Raw genomic sequence first — 25018 nt, 5'->3', positions numbered from 1 at the left:
CTGACTCTTCTAACCCAAAATGAGTTCTGACTTCTCTTAGTCATTTTGGTTATAGCACTCATCTTGGCACCTGGCCTAGTGTTTTATTTTCTGTTTGTTTTGCTATGTATATCTTTTGTTTTTACAAGTAGATTGTACAACCTGAGATGCCTGGGTTGAATCAGTGGTTTTCAACTTTCCTTTCTTCCTCAGGCTTCCCAAGCAGTAGATGACTCTTTTCTGTGGTGGTGGCTCACTGTTAGGGGTGGTTTTCCCAAGTATGTAGAGAGCCCCTGTTCGCCTCCCCTGATCCCCGTGTATTTCATAGTGCAGCTTATTTCCTGTCATACTTAACACCAGGCCTTCTACTCTGGGTGTTCAGGAGGTGTTTGTGGATTGAATTGGACCCATGGCAGGTGTGGTATGATATCAAGAATGGAGACTTCTAGAGGTTCTGTCTCACCTCTTAATTGAGTAATTACATGCAAATCAACCTCTTACAGTCTTTTGTTTTCTCATGGAGGACGAAGAGACTGTTACACCAAGGACTTGATATTAAATGAAAAAATCTATATGTTTGTTTACCTGAGATCAAATAAAAGTTAAGAAATATCAAATTAAGTACAATTCTGTGCTGGTGTCAGTTTCTAAGAAAGTTTTTGCAGTCCATGGGTTAGCAAGAAAATTTTTTTATTTTAAATCATCTTTCCTACTTTTAAAATTCATCTGTTAATGAATCTTGATAGTAGTAGTGGGTTCGTTTTCTAAATCTTGGCAAGATGAAAAGTTGGCAACCTTATGTTTGTTCTTTAAACTTGAAGGAGATTTCATTTATCTGTTAAATCTAAAAGTCAGAATGTGCTTTATGCCTTAAAATCCATGACACCCGGTTTGGGGACAGGTTTCTATATATTTGTTAGACTTACTTGCTAATATTTCTTTTCAAAGTTTTTATTGTTACTGATATTTTGTCTGCTTGAGCTGTTAGTTTCTGACTTTTCTCAAATGGTCAATTTTTACTAGGTATATTTTTGAAGTTATGGTGTTAGAAGCATTCAAATTCATGCATGTTAAATGTTCTTGGTGGATTATTCCTTTTAGTCTTATACAGTGTCTCTATCCCTATTAATACTTCCTTTTCCTTCACTCTGATAATCTTTGTTTTAATATGTTAATATGTATGATGAATCATTTGAATAAGTAGGTTTATTTCTAGTATCTGAATTTCATACTTTCTGACTTTTATTTTGCTGTTCTTTTTCCCCGTTCTGTTAGATTCCTAGTTTTCTGTATCCCCCAACCCCTTTGATTGGAAGCCATAGATTGGTTACTATTAAAATTTTCAGCCACAGTGTTTCTAATAAATCATCAAATTCTACCTTCCACGATGAAGGAACCCAAGCTCAGATACCCAGTCTCTGACTAGCTTTATTTCCCTTCTGTGGAGATGTTTATCTTTTATTCAATCTCAGCCTTGTCTTTTGTCTCTCTCTCCCTCCCACCTTCCCTCTCTCTCTCTTTCTCTTTTTTACAGTTGACTTTCATAGCTGTATATTAAGAGTAGGGGAGGTTTTCCAGAGTGAACACACTGCGCCGTCTTTATCCAGGCATTCTTCTGTCCCGTTGGCTTGCGTACCTGTACATCATACTCAGTCAATATTTGTTAATTGATATGTATCTTACACATTTTCTTCCTTCTGTTTTGTTTTAGTTTTACTCACTTTACTATTTTCAGCTCTGCATGGAAAGGAGAGAAAGTGGAAGGAATAGGCCCACCCAAGCCTGTGGAAGGCCTTTTCCCTGATTATCCACGTCAGGCGTGGTGGGGTACTCGGTGTTAGGAGAAGAAAGGTGTAGAGAATTTGGTTTGGGACAGAGCAACTATAGAGTCCTAGTGTGAATTGATAATATTTATTAATAGTAATCTCATTGTAGGCTGGTTCGTTTGTTAACTGTTTTGCTCTGTGAACACTACAGATGCCAGTTATTTTTGTGGGAAACAGGAGAGCTATACTGTATGTTGTAGCAATGATGATGGGGACTGAGTTTTGCAAGCACTCCTGTTCTGGACTAGTGTTTGCTTGGACAGTCTGTGATGGTGGCAGTTACAAGGGTGCCGGGCTGGAGATCAGGTCAGTGTTTGGATCTACTTCACTCCAACTCACTACTCTTTCAGGAGGTGGAAGTTAGTTATGAAGAGAGGAGGTGGCTGATAAAACCAATACACTTTTTAGTGCTTGATGCTGCAGTGCTGAGAACATAGCATCAGTGACCACTAAGTGATTTTCAGGCTTAAAACAACAGCATGGGGGAAAAAGCCAGCAGTCTGGGGATGACGATTAGGGGTTGGGAGACAGACTGATCTCCCTGATCTTTCTTGGGGTTAGCTCTCTAACTGCCATTATCCTCACGCTATGTAAAAGCACCACTTTTTTTTGATGTGTTTTGTTTTCTAAGTGGTTGGGAGATGAAGAGTGGAGACCAAGATGGGATGAGAGCGCCTCTATCAATAATGTCAGTCTGTAAATCAGAGACTGCCTGTTGAGTTAGCTTACATTGGGTTGAGTATTTATTGTAAGATGGAGAATTGGAAATATCATTGGATCCCTGAAGGCCAGATGGAGAAGCCAGCCCTTTGCTATGGTTGCTGTTTTGCCAGAGAGGAGAAATCTGTGTTCATTTGTGCTCCATGGTAGGAAAACAGAAGGGATCTGGTAAGAGCCCTTCACTTTGACTTCAGTGGTTTGTAGTTTTCACATGTTTGACTATTTCGGTTTGGATCTCTGAATTGTACTTAAAGGAAGGCTTTCTGGATTAGAGACCCCAATGTTATGAACCCTAGTATAGGTGCAGATTTCAGAGAAGTGGTTTGATACAGCTTTCAGACCCCCTCTGGGTACACTGATGATCATGCTCCAGGTAATAAGGGAGGTTGCTGGGCAGTTTGATTGTAAAGCTCATGTGATCAGTCTGGCTTCATGGGACTAAAGATGCCCAGCAAGGTCTGCTTGTACTGTAGAAGGGAAATACTGAAATCTGTTGCTGTCTCTTAAAAGTAGTTGATTTTGAAACATAAAGATCTTTAATTTTTCCACTTAAAGGAATAAAAATGCCTATTGCCATAGTATTTGGATTTTAAAAATTATCTTCTGTAGATATATATTAACAATATAATTTTAGACAGAGTAGAATTGTTTGCTTATGCTGTTTACCTTTTTAATCCTTGAAGTTACTAGACAGGAAATTGGGAAATGATTTTTGTTTAGATAAAGAGGGAAAAGCAGGAAAGACAGTTTGTCTCTGTTGAGCTCTACCTTTTGGAGAGGTTTTCTTTGTGCAAGGTGCTCTCCAGCATTTGGGGGCAGAGTTGAAGAAGACAGGGTCTCTACCTCTGGGAGTTTAGACTTCCAGTCAGTGTCCTCTGGTTCCGCAGGACCTTACTAGAAAGAATGACCTGAACAGGGTTCCTCGTTTAGTGTTTGCCAAACAGTGTTCATGTCAGTTTGGAAGATACAGGATTAAGCATAGCTGAAAAGTTTCTTTATTTTAGGACGTAGAGTCTAGTAGAGATATGTGGAGTGTGAGTTTCTAAGAGGGGGCTGGACTAAGCAACGTTTCCAAAACTTGAAACTGTAGGATTATTAATATCTCTCTAAACGGACTGCTAATCTTGTGACTATTTTAAGCAATCCTGACATGTATTTGTGGTATTTTAGAGTAGTGATTTTCAAACTTAGTTGATCATCGGTATTACTTTGGGTTGCTTAGAAATTTTTATTTTAATTTTGAGTTGGTAATATGTTTATGTGACTTAAAATTGAAAACGTATACATTGTTACTCAGTGAAAAGCTTCCTCTCCGCTCTGTTTCCTAACTGCATACTTCCTTTCCTCATAGATGACTAGTGGTATTCCTTCTAGAGGTATTTTATGAATGTGTCATAATTTATTTAGCCAGGATATAAATTACTGAGCCTTGTATTTGGAGATTTCTGATTTAGTAGCTTTGGGTGGGGTCTGGTAATATGTTTTTTAAAATGTTCCTTAGAAATTGGATAATTAGCCAGATTTAGACACTGTTTATTTTAGATGGTACATACTACTTTTGCATGTGGCGTGTTATCCAGTTCTTAAAACAATTTTGTGAAACAGATATGGTAAGCACCATTTTTGGCAGAGGTGGAAACATGAGAGCAGGAGATGTTAAATGACCTTCTCAAGGTTGTACTCCTCCATCTTTTAATGGTGGAGCTGAGACTCAAAACCCAGAGATTTTTGTGGGTTTCTGGGTAGAACTAGGCTGACACTAACTCTGCCTTTTCAGGGCTGCAGTGCTGATGACTGGCTAAACAACAACAAAAAGCCCAAACAAATGAATTAATGTGGATATTTATATCCAGTTCTTCCTATTTTGGCGCTGCACTAAATGTTAGAATATTTTATTGCATTACTTGCCAGTAGATATCCAGTGATTAGACTTTCCCTAGTTTGCATTTTAAGATACTTGGCCAGTCAGACTCACAGTATCAATTTTAGGCACTTAAACAGGCAGGCTGCACACAGACTTCTATCTGTAATTTTGCTTCCTGATGAGCTCTCTTCTCTTGCCTTTGCTTCCAGCTTCCTTTTGGCCCCTTCAGCACATTTCCTTAACACCAACCCTGATTAAGTCACAGAGGAGGGAGGAGTGGAGGGAGAAAGAAGAAAGTCCTCTAAATGGAAGGAGCTGGGAGAGTATCCCCGGCTGTAAAGTAACGAGTGATTTTCCTTTCTGTCCAGTAAATTCCTTCGGAGGGTGATTCTCAAAGGAAGAGTTGAAAAAATTCTTCATAGTCCTGCAGGATCATTTGAATTAGGATAGAGCCTCTATGGGGTTATTTTGTAGGACCATATTTCTTTGGTGTGTTTTTGAAAACCTAGTCTTACAATATCGATCTCATAGAAGAACAATCTTAAAGTCTTTAAGAATGATTATGAGAAGAATAAAAAAAGCTGTGAATCCAGCATTTCAGAGCAGGGGCATGAATATCCTTTCATTTGTTCGGCCACCTGTCCGCCGGCACAGTTTATGATGTGTCAGGTGCTGGGGATATAGAAATCAGTAAAACATGGTTCTTGCCTTCGTAGAGTTTGTCAGGCTGTGAAAGAAACAAATCTTTCATCAAACAAGTAGTTACAGCATAAGTACGGTGGAGGAAGTATGCCTCTGGGGAATCAGAGAAATGCCTGGGTTTGCCTGGAGTGAAAGGTGAGGTAAGGTTTCCCACAGGTTCTTTCAGCTGTACCGTTGAGGGACTAGTGGCTAGATGTCTAGGTGGAGTGGGATGTGGTTTAGTTGAGGCTGAAGGATTAGGGATGCACAAAAAAATAAAAGAGTAGTTTGTGAGTATGATCTTGTTCAGGACTTGATAGAGTGATACTTGGAGTATAGAGTGCTCTGGGAGAGTGAAGAGATGAGATTGAAGGTCTTGGGGGCAAGAAGAGAAGGCATCGCTCACTCTTGAAATAAAAACCCACGCACAAGGTACAGAGAGTTACAGTGCATCTACAGATTTCCGGTTCCAAGAATTCCCAGACTTAGCTGTCATTCCCTGGTTCCTCAGGTTCCTACCAGATCTCAGAATTCAAGTTGGGCTCTATTTAGTTTGGCAACCAGTTCAAGCCAGAACTTGGCAGATTTGAAGCAGCAATATATATAGCAAGCTATCCAAGGATGAAAAATAGAGTTGAGTAATAATGATAATGGCTGCCATTTATTGAGCATTTAAGTGCTTGGCTCTTCCTAAGGTACATTACAGAATTACCTTTAATCCTTATAGCAGCACGACCAGACAAGTGGTTTTATCTCCATTTAACAGACAAAGAAACCTTCCAGGCTCTGGGAGGTTAAAGTAAGCTTGCCCAAGGTTGCAGAGTCAGTTAACGGTGAAGATGGAATCGAACCCAGGTTTGTTTGTCTGACACCACAGCTCCTCCTTTCCCAGCCCACCATGCTGCCCCTCACAAGGCTGCAGGCTGGCTCCTGGGGCAGATGGAGTGGCAGCTCAGGAATGTAAAATGACCATTTCAGAGGCAGTAAAACTGCTGTTTCATCTTCGATGTTAAAAGGGCAACAAGAAGCAATCCCAGGAGCTGTAGTTAAAGAAGCTTCCCTGCATCTAATGGCATCAAGATAGTTGGTCAGGAACATAACCTCCTAATTGTCTTGGTTTATGGAAAAATCAGATTTCATTACAGGTATTATATTTCAGTTTACAGTTCTCTCAAGGACTGAATAATTTTCCAAATGGCAGTATTTATATTACAAAGTGCACCAGTTATCTCATGAGACATTTGATTTGTATGTAGAGTTAAAATTGGGTTTGATTTGAATACATTATCTGCATTTGGCAGATCATAATGAATGCTGTTGCAGCTATTCAGAATGTGGATATGGCCTAAGGGTGAAGAAAACCAAGACTTTTCTCCTGAAATTTTGGCTGGATGCTACACTTTTTGGACAGGAGCACTAAAGAAGTCTTCTTATCTTGTTAGCACAGTTTATCTCTTGTATGTATGTATAGTCTTATTGTTAAGAAAATGAAATTAGATGGGAGAAAAGGACTTAAGAAATTATCAAGAAGAATTAATGCATGAAGGCCATGTCTTTTATCTTTTCCTACCAAATTCTTGTCCATTTGGCATATGTATTTCCCTTTTCCTGTTTTGAATGGAGCTGAAAATAACATGGTTGGTTTTGCTTTAAAGGAAAATGACTCATTTTCTTGTGTTCAGCATTTAGTTTCTCAGAGATGTGTTTATCTTTCAAATGGCACAGTATCCAGGATTTCGGTCTCCTTTTCATTTTTATTAGGAAAAATGTTATTTATGACACTATATAGGAATTTCTAACCAGAATATTTTGTACATTAAGCGAAGAAATTACTCGTAAGCATAGGGTCATTTTTTTCTGTGATCGTTTGCAGGGTGTTTCTGTAACGTGAATTTTCTCATATTAGCTTTACAGAAATCTTGAGTAGTTTCAGCTGAAAACCATTTTAGGTGAAAGAGTTAAAAGAATTTCCCATTTAAAATTTTTATCAATTTATGAATTCACAGTATTTATTTTGAAACTTTTCTTTTTGGTCTTGAATGTACCTTGAAACTGAATATCCTGTGTCATTTATTTAGGGTAAAATGAACACTGTCATATAAACTGGCATTTGTTATCTCTGTAAACACCAAGTATGTCTAAGTCCTAACTTATATCCAGGTTATTCAGGAAGCTGATAGATTTTCTCTCTACAAAAGCCATCATTTGTTTGATTTGGGGTCTTTTAAAAGTAAAGTAAGATGTTTACTGCTTGACTTTGGGTAGGCAAAAAATAAGAAAAACCCAGCTGCCTTTTTAGAAGATGTCAAGTCAAATATAAAGAAATAAAATGTGGTTGAGACTTATGTCTGAGCAAAGATATATTAGGGATCAATGTATAAGCTGAGATTAACATTATAAAACTGAACAGGTTACTCTTCACCAAGAGAGTACCCTTTTTCAGAGGGAGGGAGGGAGGGAGGAATAATCCTTCTGTGTCAGTGGTCTCCAACCCAAGTGCCTATAGGTAAGGCAGGTGAGGGCACCTCTCGTCATCACTAGGCAACACAAGCTCTGTTGCTAGATCTCATTTTTCAGGAGAAGCTAGAAGTCTGAAATTCTGTGTGAACTTTTCCAGTTTTAAATGTTGGCCAAGAATCTTTAACAGTCTTTAAAAAATTTAAAATGCCATGTGATTCAGTATGGTGTCTATCTGTGGGCTGGCAGCTTGTGACTTCTTAAGCATCACCCCCTCCACCCCTTTTAGTAACTGACTATCGCTTTTGCATAAATTCTAAAGAGGTTCTTTTGTATCCTTGTCTCTACTACCTTCCCCTCCCCTATTGAAATGATAACTTTTTTTTTTTTCAGAGTAAAGGTAGATTTATTTAGAGCGATACGTACTATACAGAGTGTAGGCTATCTCAGAAGGTGAGAGAAAGGCCACGAGATGTGTGGGGGTTGGGTGCTTAGGTTAAAGTAAAGGTAGATACACACTCCACACTCCATGAGTGTGGGCTGTCTCCGAAGATGAGGGAGCAAGAGAGGTCTGAAATGATACCATTTAGTGCCTCATGAGAAGTTTAATACCATTAGGAAGTGAGGATTAAACATTTTAATATGCTTTATGCTATTTTATGCTGCATTGCTATACCATTTTGTATGTGAAGAGGCTCATACATGGGTAAGTGATTTATTCAGAGTGCAAGATAGACCGATGAATTTTAGTATTAACAGCATGAAGAGTTCGATAATAGGATTTCAGATTCACATTGTAACCAACCTTTAAGAAACCATCACTTGTTGAGCTTTGGTGTAGTATCAAAGAATATCCATTGTTTTAAAAGTATTTTGAAAGTACATAATTAGGAGTTTGTGGCTGTTTTACTAAGGATGAACAACAAATTTTTTTTCCAAAATTGATTTAGTAATTGGTTCCTTTAGTGGCAGTAGCTTGCATTTAGATCACAGTGGTTCTAGGTGTGGTCTGTGGCCCTAGAGACCCCTGAGACCCTTTTAGGGGCTCTGAGAGCCAGAACTGCCTTCACAGTTAACACTGAGACTTTGTCTTTTTTACTGTTTTGACATTTGTGCTATTGTTCAAAAGCAATAGTGGGTAAAATACTGGCTTCTTAGCACAAATCAAAGTAGTGGCACCAAACTGTACTGAAAATTAGTATTTTATTATCCATTTTTTTTGCACTTAAGGGAAAGGAAAGCAGTTTGACTTGAGTGCTCTTGATGAAGCAGTAAAAAATGATAATTAAATCTAGCCTTTTATGAATGTGCCATTCAGTGTGACAGAATGAAAAGAACTTGATGGTCCCGAGGAAGAGCTACTTTGCAGTTGTTTTAGTCAAGCTGAACTAGCTGCCTTCTTCATGGAACACCATTTTTACTTGAGAGAGTGACTGACCAACAAGTTGGTTGTTCAGACTTGAATATTTCTCACACCTTTTCTTGAAAATGAATGAAGTGAGCCTGTCACTTGAAGGAAAACAACTGAAGCTGTTTGTTGCCAGTAAAAAAAAAAATTGAACTTTTAAGCAAAAATTAGTGTTTTGGGAAACTCTTATCCATCACTGAGTTTGAGACTGTAGATTGGTAGTGAGGCTTGAGATCAAAAAGTTTGAGAATTATTAGAGAACATTAAGAGAGATTGGGAAGGGAGGCTGTTAAGAATGTTTGAAGAGGTGAAAAATAAGCATCCAGAGATTCTGATTTACTTTCAGAGAAAATCCTTTTATAGGACATAGAAAGAAATACTCTATGGTCTTGGCTGGTTTCCTGAGGCCTAAAGTCTTTTGTTTCTGGTAACATTTTTAGTTTCTGTTTGGCTGTTAACAATAGTATTACTTACTCCTTGGTTCCTTAGTGTTAAACTTTGAAGTTTTCTGTGGTCACCTGTGATGTGAGCAAAATTAAGGACAAAATAGGGAATTTTTAATATAGCTAAATTTATTTCATTTATGTTTCTAAGATTGTGGCCTTATTACATTTTTCTCTGAGAAAATGAGGTGTAGTGATTTTTTTTTCCTTCTCTATGTGTGTTGTCTGAATAGCAATATTGCTTCTCTCATTATCCACCCATTCCCCATTCCTGAGAAATCCTGAAGTTGGGGAACCCATCATCAGGGTTAAATTCAGATAGAAGCAGTACAAAGTGGGTTTAAAAAAATTTATCTAGAAATTGGATTTATTGAAGTCAAATTTCATACCCGCAATGAGCGAGTCATGACCACAGAGATAAAGGGACTCATCCCTTGTGTGCTGATGCTCTTGCTTGGGCCGAGGCAACCCTAATTCTTCTAGGCCCTTTCCAGCCCATCCTCAGCCCCGCAGGTCAAAGTAGCTCTTAATATTTAAGTCACAGCACAGAGTGGGTGGGTAGGCAGAAAGGCTTTATCTCCTTCACACAAGCAAACCCGTAATGCAGCATGAGGAGAAGGCTTAGTTGCTCCCTCTTCCCACCCCCAGTCTTAACACCAAGACTCCCTCAAGGAGCTCCCCTTGGAGCACAGCTTAGGTGGCTTGCTCTCAGGCTGTTTAAAAAGGGATTTGGGGCTGGGATGCCTCTGTACTGGATTGAATAAGCTAGTTCCAGACTTTCAGTTTGCTGATGGTGGGAATGTACCCACTAGATGCTGGCAGGAGGAAATGACCATCTCAGAATGCCCTCTGCAACTTTGCCTGAAGTACATCCTTTTCTCCCAGTTACAGCAGCGACTGCCAGGCAGGACCACCATGTGATTGCTTGAACTTACTGTTATTACTTTGCATTCTTTGGCATACAAAGAAGCTTTCCAGCGGTGGCAGTATATACAGTATGGTGCAGTAGTTGTGTAAAAGAACCATGTTGTAGAAATCGAGGACTGGAAAGTGCATTGATGATACAGTGGAAAGACCACGTTCTGTGGTTAGAGGTGGGTTTGACTCCTATCTCTGTCATCTGTCTAATAACATGGTTGTTGCTCCAAAAGAAAAAATGCGCACATTAATTGCTTCTTGAGTTTTAAGCTTTAAGCTTTAGAGAGTTTGCTTTTGGAGAAAAGCCAGAAATATTCCTACAGTATTTCTTCTTCTACAAGAAGATAATCTGGGTGCATTTGCGTTTTGGCACTACCCTCCTTCTCTGACGTGGATGACAAGAGGTGATTGCTAAGAGATTTTCTTCAGGAGTCTGTGATTTAGTGTTGTAGGTAACCTTTGCTGACTGTTGGCTGTTGTTTCTCTGTATGGATTATTAACTCTATACTCCAGAATAAAATTCTATGGATATGTAAAAGTTTTATTCCATGGATGGTTATTGAGAGATTGGAGTGAGGTCACTTTAAAGGCAGTTTGCTAATATGATTATTGGATAAGTGGTGAGTTCGTAAATGTTTTTGTTATAACTGGTGTGCTTATGAGTTACGTGGGCAGGTATCCTAAAAGAAATCTGTGTATTCACACTTTTGCTTGCTTGCTCCAAACTTTAATTTGTGGTGGAAGACCTGGGGAGTAGTTTGTTGAATTTAGGATCAGGAATCTTTGCTACCTCTGAAAATGCATTGTAACAAGTATTATGGTACATTTTTCACTGTTGGAACTGTATCTAAAGAAGTGGAAGGGTGGGAGATACTTGGTAAGTTTTATCTCTTCTTTGCTTAAAGCCTAAAGCCAGTTCAAATAGAAACACAGATGACTATAGAATGTAAAGTAGACAATGAAGGCCCTATATGAGGAAGAAGCTGTGGATTTATGTAGGAAGAAAATTAGAGCTACCAGGAGAAGTTCATGAGGGAGGTGGCATTTGATCTGGGCCTGAAATAAATTAGAATGAGACTAGAGGAAATATGTTGGTGGCAGATTATTCACTTTCTACCATTAGCGTGATTATAGATGAAATGCAGTGGGTCTACCTGGTCTTACAGTCCAGACATGTGGAAACTATCAAACCAAAACATATCATCCAGATATATGAAAATGATGTAGAAGGTGGAGTATCAGAAATATCTTAAATGTCCTGGGGAATCGAAGCTTTTTAGGGGTCAAAATATACCTAATTTTTTTACTTTTAAAAAACTGATCTAGGAATCTAGCAGATTTGATTCATTTTAGGGAAGTATGTATGTCTGAACAGGTGGGAGGGGATATTAGGGTTTGGGCAGAGAATTATAAAACTGAAGAACCCACACTAAATGCTACCAACAATTGAGGATCAGGGAGAAGATAAATAATCTCCGAAATTATAAAGTTGGGAGAAATGAGACTGAAATCGTAGGGAATTTCAAGGGCAGCTATGAAATAACGTTAGCGTCTAGCAAGTACTGTTATATTGATTTCTCTATTAACATCAGTTTGCTGTTACCTTACCTTGGTGCTTAAAAAAATTTCCAGTCTCTGGATTTGTAAAATGTCTATAAACTTGAAGGAATAAATAGATTATTGAATCGGAACGTAGAATAAATCTTTGATGTCGGAGTACTAAGGATTGTCAGAAGCCCATTGCTAACCTATCCATTGTGTGTTACAGCCACCTCACAAAGGCTTGCCTGCCTGTCTCTGAATAAGATTAAATGCTGAATTATGAGGTTATTTTGTAATGTTATTCTGTGGTCTTAAAACCGTTTTCCATCACAGCCACATGTAAAGATTTATTCTGAAACTGAATTTGGTGAGCTCTAGGGTGGTTTTCCTTATATTTTAAAAACAGAGAAAACTTTTGTTAATATTGCTATGAGAGGAAATGTAGTTAATAACTTTAAGCACTGTAAGCTTTTGGAGGAAGATCCTTTAAAGTAGATGAGTGCCTAATAATTATGTAGAGACATTCAGTAACTTAGTAAATTTGAATGAATGTGATCATTGGCCCGCAGTGATTCTGGGATTTGCAAGTCTGCAGAGGATTATGTATAAAATAAAGGGGAACTAAGTACTCCTTATTTTATAGCCAGCACTGTTTTTTTGCTTGAAAGTTTGTTACTATTATCTGGAATCCATGTAAACTAATGTGTATGGGGCCAACTGTCTTGAGGTTTGGAAGAATGAAACATTTTCTGTAAATTTTGGGGACTGAATTTAAGAAATTAAAATTTGCTATTTGGGAAAATATTCTTAGTATCCATATAAAATCAGTTTGCATGTGGAAGTTTCAGATGAGTAAGATGAAACTGAATATGATAATTAGTAAGTGCTATTTCCATATAAACATTACATATGTAACTTCCACTGATATATTTGCTTTTCATACGTTCATAATGGTTTCAAGACTGAAAAGATCCAGAGAGGACTATTAGTCTTCCTTAATGTAGATGAGAATTTAGACGTAATAGGTTGAAATGAACCCCGTTAGCAGTAGAAGAGCTGGGGGTAGACCCCAGATTCCTTGATACCCGGTGGGTATTGTTTCAATGGGGGTACATTTCAGATACAGTTAGGAGTCCACCTTGATTTTTAAGATTAGAAAATTTGATGGCAGTAACCATTTCCTCTATATCCTTCCTAACCTGAAATTTGCTTTTGAGTTCTTGATTTGTTATTTTCTAGCATTTTAAAATATCTCTATTTTTATAGATATTTAGAGCCTGAAAGCAGCATTTAATTCTTAATCTGTTGTTGTCCAGCTTTGAAAACGCTTTGACAAATTTTATCCGCCCCCCTCCCCCCACCTCGTATGCTTCGTGAAAGCTCCAAAGACAGTGTTGGGCTAAGGAAAAAGAAATGGAAATGAATGGGTTTAGTTGCCAGTGGACAAGTATCTTTTGAAAGTGTCACTGCTATGGTTTTTGGGAAATAAAACCTTTCTTAGTCTTTTCTCACAGTCTGGCTCTAGTCTGTAGTGTGGTGAAGAGTTTTATGAATTACTCCTGGTGAATGTGGGCTGAGGAGAGTGAGAGTGCCTGCCTCTGCTCCCGGCTTCTCAAGGCTGGTGTTATTGCCCAGAACGGAGCCTCCCAGTTTATTTTCTTCTCCCCATTTTCTAGTCAGTCTTCTCTCAGAACTCATGAGTTCGACGGTGCCTTGCTCTTAGGGCATTTTATCTTGTCCTGGAACACAGATGTGTGCCTTGTAAATGAGCAAACTGGGACTTGGTCAAAAAGCTTGATGTTACAGGACCAATGAAAACACATTTTTGGTAATGAAAGTAAATGAACCCTAGGCTACAAAAATGAAAATGTATTTTATTGGAGGCTAAGTCACACATGATCAGATGCTGTTTTTTGGGAGTGAGAATGAAGTCACTAGTGATATATCCTTTTTTGGTAGACTTAAGTGTGGCATCATTTGAAAGTTATTCTTGCTTCGGAGTATGATTTGGTATTGGACATTTGCTTATACATATTTCAGTGTCTGAAAGATGCTCCTTATCAAAAGTTGAACAGAAGGTAGAACTTTAATGGATAAAGTACAGTTGAGGGACAACTGGCTCCTACTAGAATCTCTTATTGAAACAATTAGGTTATTTGCCCATATATTATATGATTTGTGGCAGCTTTAAATCCTAAGCTGGCTTTAAGGTGTGATTAATTTTGAGTTTGTATACCACTTTCATCTGTTAGTAGGAATGATAGAAATTTGATTTCATGTATTTTTGTCATTCTTTAGAAAGCAAAATTCATGGAATTTCCCGTTGATTTACTATTTTAATTTTTCCCCATTTTCTGAGATTCTGTTTATTATTTTTTAAAGTTCTTTTTTAAGTTGAAGTATAGTTGATTTACAGTGTTTCAGGTAGATAGCTAAGTGATTCAGTTTTATATATATATATTTATTCTTTTTCAGATTATTTTCCATTATAGGCTATTACAAGATACTGAATATAGTTCCCTGTGCTGTACCTATATACAGAACTATGTTGTTTATCTATTTTATATATAGTCTCAAATTCCAAATTTATTGCTTCCTCCCCTTTCCCCTTTGGTAACTATAAGTTTGTTTTCTTTATCTGTAAATCTTTCTGTTTTGTAAATAAGTTGATTTGTGTCTTTTTTTTTAAAGATTCCATGTAAAAGTGGTATCATACGATATTTGTTTTTTCTGTCTGACTTCACTTAGGATGATAATCTCTAGTTCCATCCTCAAGATTGTTGCATATGGCATTGTTTCATTCTTTTTTATGGCCGAGTAATATTCCATCATAATATTCCATATATACACGCACACATCCATTTATCTGTCAATAGACATTTAGGTTGCTTCCATGTCTTGGCTATTGTAAATAGTGCTGCTATGAACATTGGGGTGCATGTATCTTTTTGAATTAGAGTTTCCTCCAGATATATGGCCAGGAGTGGGATTGCTGGATCATATGGCAACTCTGCTTTTAGTTTTAATATATTGTTGCAGTCAATTTGCTAGTATTTTGTTGGGGATCTTTGCATCTGTGTTCATCAGTGATATTAGCCTGTAATTTTCTTTTCTGTGTGTGGTATCTTTGTCTGATTTTGGTATCAGGGTGGTGGTGGCCTCATAGAGTTGAGTTTGGAAGTGTTCTTTTCTCTGCAGTTTTTTGGAATAGTTTCAGAAGGATAGGTGTTAACTCTTCTCTAAATGTTTGGTAGAATTTACCTGTGATGCCATCCTCAGTTTATTTTTAAGAGAATCATTTTTGAAAAAGTTTTCAAAGACCAGACAGTTGTTTTGGTAACTTAATATAATTGAACTCTTAAAAATCTCTACATTTGATTACATCCTTATATTACAAAATGACTTCCTTAGGTTGACCAAAGTGCCTTAAATGAGTGTTACAACATGTTATATTAATTCAAGGCTGTTTCTTTGAGGGAAATGGCAAAATCTTAACAGATAACGTGAGTTAATATCTTCTTGTTAGGCAGCCCTTTGAGATTTTTCTAAGCATATTCAAGACTCTTTTAAAAGTGGGAGGTGTTATTCTTGTCTTACGAATATGGGCACTGAGGTTTTAATTTGTACAATTATGTGTCATAAGGCCCTTCAAGAACTTAAGACTATTCTCACCTTAAGTCATTTTGGCTTTTGGATTGTTTCTGCCCCATTATATTAAATTCTTAATAGATATGTGCTTCCCAAATATTTTTATTTCATGATATACATGTACATTCAAGAATCTCTTTTGGCGTTTATAGTACAGTGTTTAAAAATTGGCTTTCCATTAGGTGTTGGTTCAAGTACCAGCTCTGCTGCTACTTTTTGTTATATAAATGCTAGAAGCTCCAGTTTCCTCATCTGTAAAGTTGGATTATCATGGTGATTTTGGTTGCAGATGAGGTGGTGAGGGAAGGGAATTGCAGGGTTGACTTGTGATCTTTTCAGGGGGGAAAATCAAAGATAATATAAAAAACATTGTTGCCTCAGTACATTTTTTGTATACTACTGTCAGAAATCACCAAATCAGAACTATCGTTTTTTCTTTTTCTTAAAATAAAGGATCTGTACATGTGGTTATTCATGTTTTGTTTTGTTTTGTTTTTAAAGGTTACGGGAAGTTTCAGAGAAACTGAACAAGTACAATTTAAACAGGTAAGGGTTTTAAGATGTTTTAAGTTTCCTGCAAAGAATGATTTTTCTTTAATTAGGCAAAAAGACTCATTTTTAGGCATTTTTAGGCAGATTAATATTTTAATCTATCAACTTTTTATGAGTTGGGTTCATTTGAATTATAGTTTGTGTTCATACTGATTTTTAAAAACTCTGGCATAACGAGAAACTATAATGACTACATAGATATCATAATTACTGTCTTTCATATCATAATATCATATATTTTTAAAGATATCATAACTACGTATCTTTAAAATACGTAAGTATTAGTTTTTAAAAGCACGTTTTACCAGCAGTTTTTGTTGTTGTTATTGTTAATTGGATTTTAAAGGAAAACCTGAGATGCATTTGCTACTTAAAAAATAATTTTATTTGCATACTTTTTTTCTTTTCCAGCCATCCCCCTTTGAATGTATTGGAACAGGCTACTATTAAACAGTGTGTGGTGGGACCAAATCATGCTGCCTTTCTTCTTGAGGTAAATTGTTTACGCTAAGGTAGAGAAATGAAGATGAACATTAAAGTACAGCTGTACCTCATCATGTGTCTTCCTTTTTAACCATGGAAGCAGTTTCTTGCAAGAGAGTTATTTCAGTGATCACCTAGTTTCATTTCTGTAGTATATAAATTCTCTGGCCCACAGAAAGCTTAAATGATTTTCTAGAGCTTGAAACTCGTTAGTAAGAGAATAGAGAAGTTCCTGATATCCAGTCATTTCCTTGCTCTGAATTCTGTTACATTGAGATATTTTAAATTATTTGTACTGGTTTCTTGACAACGTATATAAAATATACTTCCCCAGCTGAGGTGAGTGCCTTCTGGAAGGGAGCTTATTTGTTGCTTTCTGAATTGGCAGTGATAGGTTCATAATCTGTTGAATAAATTCAAATTTTAATACACATTTTTACTTTGGAAATATCTTATATTTTCTTTGCTTCCAGGATGGTAGAGTTTGCAGGATTGGTTTTTCAGTACAACCAGACCGATTGGAATTGGGTAAACCTGACAATAATGATGGGTAAGACAGTATGTCCTTTCTGTTTAATAATTAGCTCTTAGAGGTATTATATTAAATGTGTGTTTTGATTTTTGGGAACCCTCAAGTTAAAAAAAAAGCAATGTAGAAAATGAGATGCTTAAAATAGAGTGAAATGGTTACTTTGTAGTTTGATTTTAACTTTTATGCAGGTAGTGATTTGTAGCTAAAATATTCACATTAAAAGTAGCAGAGGAAACAGTGGTCATTTCACAGAAATAGGTTACCAGGAGAATGATATGTATTTGGTAGATCCCAAGTCTTACCTGCTCTTTGAGTGAACTGACTTTTCAGATCATGTTTTTCCCCTATTAATATTCCCAAATTAAGTAACTCTATTTGAAAATGACAGTCTTTAAAATTTCGTCTTTATTAACGGTGACTTATAAAAATGGTTTTTAGATAATATATGATGACTTTGAATTGACTGCTTCTAAGGAATATATGATTACTTTTAAAAATCTAAGGAACAAGTCATTTGCAGCTGAACCATGAGAACCATTTCAAACAGAAACTAGATTATTATGAGGCTACAAATTGTTGGGTTTACTCTTTTAGTTACAGTGTACATTTCAGTAGGAGTCATCAGAGAATTGTTAAGCTGGCGTTTTTCCACAGTGAGTCCCAGAGTGGTGAGGCCTGGAATTCTAGGCTTGTTCCTAGGTAATTTGGGATTGTTTTGTGATATTTCTACCTCTTATTTTTTCCCAGGTCAAAGTTGAATAGCAACTCGGGGGCAGGGAGGACATCAAGGCCTGGTAGGACGAGTGACTCCCCGTGGTTTCTCTCGGGTTCTGAGACTCTGGGCAGGCTGGCAGGCAACACCCTGGGGTAAGTTGTGGCCAGATGATGGCATCCTCTGGTTTGGGTTGTTGCTCTGTGAGTGCTGTCCCTGTGAGTGGCCGTTTCAGTGTTTAGCGATGGAATGAGGAAACTGCTGAACCCTGGGCGGTTCGTGTTGCTCATGGTGAGCCACCATGATAGAAAGCCCATCAGGCTCATTTCAGTTACCCTAGGTTTTTGAAACATTTTTAAAACGTGTAATGGTTATATGTGTTTATCATATTATTTATGTTATTTAAAAATTTTCAGTGCTGTTGTCTTTGGTCTTATTTATGACTAATTCTTGGGTAAAAACAATCTAGCATTTATTTCTGATATTTAAATCTGGCAGCTCTTTCTGAATTAATTTAGTGAGGCTTGAAACTATCATGGAACTAAAGCTTACAGCCTTTAATAGTTATTTTTACTTTTTAAATTATTGTGGTATAATTGACATGTAATGTTACATTAATTTCAAGTGTACAGCACAACAGTTTGATATTTGTATATACACTGGACCCTTGAATAGTGCAGGGATTAGGGGCACTGATCCCCCTCACAGTCAAAGATCTACTTGTAACTTTTGACTCTCCAAAAACTTAACTGCTAATAGCCCTCTGGAAGCCTTACACGTGACATACAGTTGATTAGTACATATTTTGTATATTATATATATTATATACTGTATTCTTAAAGTAAGCTAGAGAAAACAAAATGTTATTAAGAAAATCATGAAGAGACAATACATTTACACTGTACTGTGTTTATTGATACTATAAGTTTACATCATCTGTTTACGAAATGAATTGCCTGTCATTACCTACAGCAGTGTTGTCCTGTATGATACAGAACTGTAGATGTTATACGTATAACTAACACTAGACAGCAAAAATGAAAAGATAATGTGGAAAAGAAATTTATATTTATTTAGAGGTATAGTGATTTATGCATTAATAGCAAAGAAGCAGCAATGAGATTATTTCGCAGTAGCCTAACCTGTACACTGAATTGTTATTAAAATTTTATGGCATGCAGTGTTATAGTCATATTCATAATACAGTATTAGAAACATTGTTACATTAAAAAAACACTTACCTGTGGTGATAGGCTGATACGCAGTTCTCCAGTTGAGAGACTGCATACTATATGGCAATGTACTTCTGTGAAAGCAGAGTGTTAAAACAGTAAGAAAACTAATGCATTATTAATTTCATATTATATATCAGTCACTTTATGCCTAGGTAAGCATGGACTAGTATCTACAAATATTTTATGCATTCATGACATACGTAATTTTTTCTTAAATTCTTTTAATACTTCTAGGCTATGGGGTTTGTCTGTGAGTTTTTTTCACATTACTGCAAATCTCCAAAAAAAATTTCCAATATATATGTATTGAAAAAATTTGCATGTAAATGGATCCACATAGTTCAAGTCTGTGTTGTTCAAGACTCAACTGTATTGTGAAATGATCACCACAGTAAACTTAGTTAGCATTCATCACCATACATAGTTACAAAGTTTTTTCCTTGTGATGAGGACTTTAAAGATCAATTCTCTTACCAACTTCAAATATGCAAGTAGTATTAACTGTAGTCACCATGCTGTACATTATATCTCCATGACTTACTTAATTTATAACTGGAAGTTTGTAACTTATTTTCACTTTTATATTTGTAAAATTTTTACTTTTTAAACTACTCTTCTTCCGTTTTGTCTAGAGTTGATATACTGTCAAACTAAAGAAATCATATACACATTCTAAGCCAGATGATTTTATTCATTTTATATCTTGATTCTTACTGGTGGTGGTTACCTCTGATCACTTAGTTAAGGTGATGTTTGCCAGGCTTCTCAACTATAAAGTTACCATTTTCCCCTTTGTAATTAATACGTATTTTGTGGGGAGATGCTTCATGAGTATGTAAATTTCCTGTTCACCATACTTTTGCTTATTGATTTTAGCATCCATTGATGATTCTTCGCTTTAATTATTACAGTGGTATTGGACAAATAGTGATTTGTTTAAACATTTCATTATTTGTTTTGTACTCATTAACTGAAATTCGACTGTAAGGAAGAACTTTCCCTCCTCACTCATTTTTTTATCTATTCTGTTTCTATTGAGTTACTTATATCATTATGTTGCTGACTGAAAAAGAACAGTGGAATTTTGTGACTTTGCTAATAAAATATGCAAGAAATATAATAATAAAGCAGTACATTTTAGCTTGAATAAAACTTCAGTAGACCTCCTCCAAAGAAGATCAGGGCTAACTTGAAAACTTTAAAATGCAGGGAGAATCATTAGTTTTTGGGTCCCCCTTACACATCCTTCCTCATACTACTTTTTGAACCATGTTTTTCTGTCTCCCTTTTACCCTCCCTCCCTCCACACACATGTACCCCAAAACAGATTCCGTGTGAGCTTTCTTTAGCATTGGGTTCATGAATTGCAATTTTGAAAAATGTCACAGTTCCCACTGGCTAAGCCATTTGTTAACCTTTGTTTGGTCTTGCAGATCTCCACAGACTAAGCCGTTGAAAGCTGATTGTTTCTTTTGGCCTTTATGAAAATTTTTCTCTGTCTGATGGTGAAATTGTGATCACTTATTCTGTAAATTAAGAAATTTAGACTCAAAAATGTAATCCTTTATAATAACTTCTTCCCTTGTGTTGTATAGTTTTTCTCCCTATTTCTGTGTTTACAGTAAATTTTAAAGAAATTTGAATTTATTACATGTAATAGAGAATCTAGGACAGACAGATCTTGAATCCCCAAAGGGGATGCTTGTCTGCAAATTTACCAAATGCAGTTGTATATGGAAGAGACTGTCCCCACAGAGCTTGGCCCCCACCCCTTCCTTCAGAGTCCTGGCTGGCTCCCTTTGGGTTCAGAGAGGTGGTGTGCATCAGGGAGAGAGTAGCCTCTGTATTTGAGAGCTGCATTTGAAAGATTTCGGGATAATTGGAACTGTTCTTTTCCATCAACGTGGATAATTGACAACTGACCATTTATTTTGGCTGGTCATTCTTAGGAATACGTGGCAGTCACAATTTATGGGACCTTTAATATTTTCCCCTTTGGTGTTCTCAGCAGTTGGCAGGTTGATGTGCTAAAGGTTTCTAGCTGCTGCTGTTTTTTTCCCTTTCATAATTACTCAGATTTATCCTGGGAGGTATTTCAAAAATCTCTTGGATATTTTTGTTAAACTCATTTCAGACTAGGTGAAGGGCAGAACCACCAGCTTTATTTGGAGACGAGAGAGAGTTTATGTTATAAGATGTTTAAAATGGAGATACAAGTATCTAAAATCTCTTTATTCAGTTGTTTGTTACCACTGGCCATAATAAGTGATAAGTATCAGGTGCCTTGCATTGGTTTGCACTTCCATGTTTGCTTTGGAGTTTAATTTGAGCTAATAGTACAGGATTTGGAATGTAATAGCCAAACAGGTCATTGTAATTGTAAACAGCTGAAGCTGGCCAGGTGGGTAAGATAGTAGATCAAAGGGCTCTGACAAACTAAGTGGGTGCCCCATTTTTAAAGGAGGCAACTCATCAGCTGATATTACCATAGGAAAATATAGGGCCGTTGTTGCCAAATGCAAACTCCATTCCACCTCCGTTTATCTGAAGAAAAGCTGCAAATCTGGATTTTCATGTGAAATCTTCTGAGTTAAATGTTGAAACTAATCAGTATTTCCAAGGAAATAAATATACACAGATACCAGTCATACATACGTGGTGTGTTTGTATGCACATGTATATATTCCTTTAAATAAACTTTGTATTTTAGAACAAAGTTTTAGGGTGACAGAAAAACGACAAAGATAGTACTGAGAATTCTTACCTACTTCATACCCAGTTTTCACTAGTAACATGTAACAGCACACTTTTTACAATTACTGTATATTGATATGTTAGTATCAACTGAAGGCCATATAGGTTATTTGCATTCCCTTTGTTTTTCTCCTTAATGTCCTTTCTCTGTTCCAGGATCCCATCCAGGGCACCACAGTGCATTTAGTCAGCGTTTCTCCTCCGTCTCGTCTTGACTCTGACAGTTTCTCAGGCTTTTCTTATTTTTGATGCTGTGCATATTTTTTAACCAACCAGCCACATGGACAAAACTTGATCCATGAGCTTTAAGTTTGCAAGCTGTGGGCTAGTTCTATACTAGAGGTGATTTGAGTCACTTTGTGTATCTTGAGTATTATTTAATTGGGTTAAATTGTAGTATTATTTTGATGAGCAAAGTGTAGATAGTAGAAACTGGTTTTTCCATTATTTTTGAGCTTAATGTTAAACATTACATAGCTCACTGTAATTACAAATAAAAAGAGGATTTCAGTACTGTCTTCAGTGACCACTGATAGACCTCTGTTAGTGTGTACTTAGTCTAACACATTGCTTTCTCTAGATAGCACTCTGGTTAGAGGAATGTTCAGGAGCAATTGAGGTAGGGAGGCAGGTAGGTTCTTCGGATTCTGATAGAAGAAACCGTGTACAGTGGGTGTGGGTGGGAAAACGTGTTGTCCATGGTCACTGGTCAGGTTTGTAGGCAAGCCAGAGATATTTTGACCTTTGTCTTTCAGCTAACTTCAGTTGAGGGTTTGTGTGGCAGAGATTGCAAAGTGGCAGCAGGTGGTGTTTTATGGATTAATCTGTCAGTGCTTAAGGAAAAGAATTTGAATGTTTTAGATACACAGATATTCTTTACTTTCCCTGTTATCTTGACTTTACTTGTAAGTAACCTACCTACCCCTTGTGGAGATTTGAGTTTGTGATACCTGTAGCATCTACCAGGAATATGTGTACTTGGATAGTATATCTGATCAGGTTTCTAGCATTATTTGCCTGGGCTTGGGGGGATGGTATGCATTTCTTGGTGGAAATATCAAGTCATTCCTTATATTTATGTTGGCAGTGCAGTTTATTGTCCAAACTGGGACATTTTGGAGTGAAATTAATTAGGCTCAGACAATAGGCTTACACCGACATTATCTCAGGCAAAGTTGGACATGTAGTCACCCTAAATATATTTTTTAAAGACTCTCTAGTTCCTCCTGTTTTCAAGTTGAAATAATATATTCAGCTTTTTGACTGTTCAAAACTTTTGAAAAAGTAGTTCCTACTGACTTAATAGTTTCTTATAAGTTGTCAAAATTAAGTAGAAATGCTGATTTTCTGTTAGATTTGAATACCTATTTGTATGTTTCATGATCCTACAATATTTTCTGTTACGTAACTGTCACAGTGCATATAACTTGAAAACATGTCTGTATGATAGAATTTTGCTTTCTTTGATAACACATGACTTTATTTTTTAAAAATCATGGCAAAAACACATGACAAGAAATTTACTATCTTAACTATTTTTAACTGCACATTTTAATAGTGTTAAGTATATTCATATTGTTGTGAAAGAGATCTCTAGAACTTCTTCATCTTGTAAAAATGAAATTTCATATCTATTAAATAGCTCCCTTTACCTCTCTCCCTAACCCCTGGCAGCTACCATTTTACTTTCTGTTTCTAGGAATTTGACTACTTAGGTACCGTGTATATTTGGAATCATATGGTATTTGTCTTTTTGTGACTGGCTTATTTCATTTAGCATACTACTGTCTTCAAGGTTCATCTGTGTTGTAGCATGTGTTAGGATTTCTTTCCTTTTTAAGGCTGAATAATATTATAATGTATGTATATGCCATATTTCATTTATCCATTGCATTTATCCCTTTGATGGATATTTGGTTGCTTCCACCCCTTGGCACTTGTGAATAGTGCTGCCATGAACATGAGTATGTAAATATCTCTTTGATATTCTGCTTTCAATTTTGGATATATACCTAGATGTATGATTGCTGAGTTATATATGGCGGTTCTGATTTCAATTTTTGAGAAATGTTCATACTTTTTTTCATAGCACTTTACAATTTTACAATCCTACCAATGGTGCATGAGGATTCTAATTTCTATACATCCTTGCCAACACTTGTAATTTTCTATTTTTTTGTTGGGAGCCATTCCTCATGAGTGTGAGGTAGTATGTTATTATGGTTTTGATTTGCATTTCTCTCATGATTAGTGATGTTGAACATCTTTTCATATGCTTATTTGGCCATTTGTGTATTATCTTCAGAGAAATGTCTGTTCATATTCTTTGCCCATTTTAAAATCAAGTTATCTGATTTTTTTGTTGTTGAAATAGGAGCTGTATATATCCTGGATATTAACCTCTTTTAGATATATATGATTTGCAAATGTCTTCTTATATTCTTCTGTAGGTTACCTCCTCATTCTGTTGATTATGTCCTTTGAGATACAAAATCCATTGGGATTTTGATAGGGATTCTGATGAATCTGTAGATTGCTTTGAGCAGTATGGACATCTTAACAATATTCAATACTAAGTCTTCCAACCTACAAACACGGGTGTCTTTCCATTTATTTATGTCTTTAAACTTTATATTTTACTTTTTGTGTTACAGAATATTGATAGCTACATCTGATAGGTCTTTTCATGCAGAGGCATGCATTTTATAGTTATGACTAGAAATACTTAGTATGTGGCTCTTTTTAAAAATTGTTTTGAAAGATGCAAAAGTGTGATTTATCTTTCTAAAAAGTGAGTTTATACTTAAGCATTTAAAAATTAGAACAATGTTATGTTAAAGCTCAGTTCTGTTAACCTTGTTCTATCACAATACTACTCTAACATATGTCAGGTAGAAAAATAGCTTTATTGCAGCCTAAGAGAATGAAAATGAGACCCAAAGCGATCTTTTAGAATGATTGTTTAAAATGCTAATTATATGAATTCTCCAATATTTAGGAGTCGCTGGAGTTCTGGAGTGGGTGGAAGTGGAGGAGGGTCCTCTGGACGGTCATCAGCTGGAGCTCGAGATTCCCGCCGACAGACTCGAGTAATTCGGACGGGACGGGATCGAGGGTCCGGGCTTCTGGGCAGCCAGCCCCAGCCAGTTATTCCAGCGTCTGTAATTCCAGAAGAGCTGATTTCACAGGTATGGATCTTAGAGGACACTCAGTGTAAGACAGCAGGACAAAATGAGGTTTAGATGTAGTGGACTATAGTGGTGA

At 36.6% G+C, this 25018-nt stretch overlaps 1 protein-coding gene across 9 annotated transcripts in view; it reads left to right on the top strand.

Moving 5' to 3' along the window:
* UBR5 (ubiquitin protein ligase E3 component n-recognin 5) overlaps positions 1-25018 on the top strand; it is a 123555-nt gene that overhangs the window by 18471 nt on the left and 80066 nt on the right. For all 9 annotated transcript variants that reach the window (XM_072949583.1, XM_072949582.1, XM_072949580.1 and 6 more), the window contains 5 exons: positions 15988-16032; positions 16450-16531; positions 16995-17071; positions 17801-17920; positions 24753-24942. In XM_072949583.1, coding sequence (XP_072805684.1) covers positions 15988-16032; positions 16450-16531; positions 16995-17071; positions 17801-17920; positions 24753-24942 — 514 coding nt within the window. The remainder of the gene's footprint in view (positions 1-15987; positions 16033-16449; positions 16532-16994; positions 17072-17800; positions 17921-24752; positions 24943-25018) is intronic.

The sequence above is a fragment of the Vicugna pacos genome, chromosome 25 (assembly GCF_048564905.1).
Source record: "Vicugna pacos chromosome 25, VicPac4, whole genome shotgun sequence".
In the NCBI taxonomy this organism is placed as follows: domain Eukaryota; kingdom Metazoa; phylum Chordata; class Mammalia; order Artiodactyla; family Camelidae; genus Vicugna; species Vicugna pacos.
Note: the sequence above shows the minus strand (reverse complement) of the source record. Positions and strands in the feature narration are given on the sequence as shown.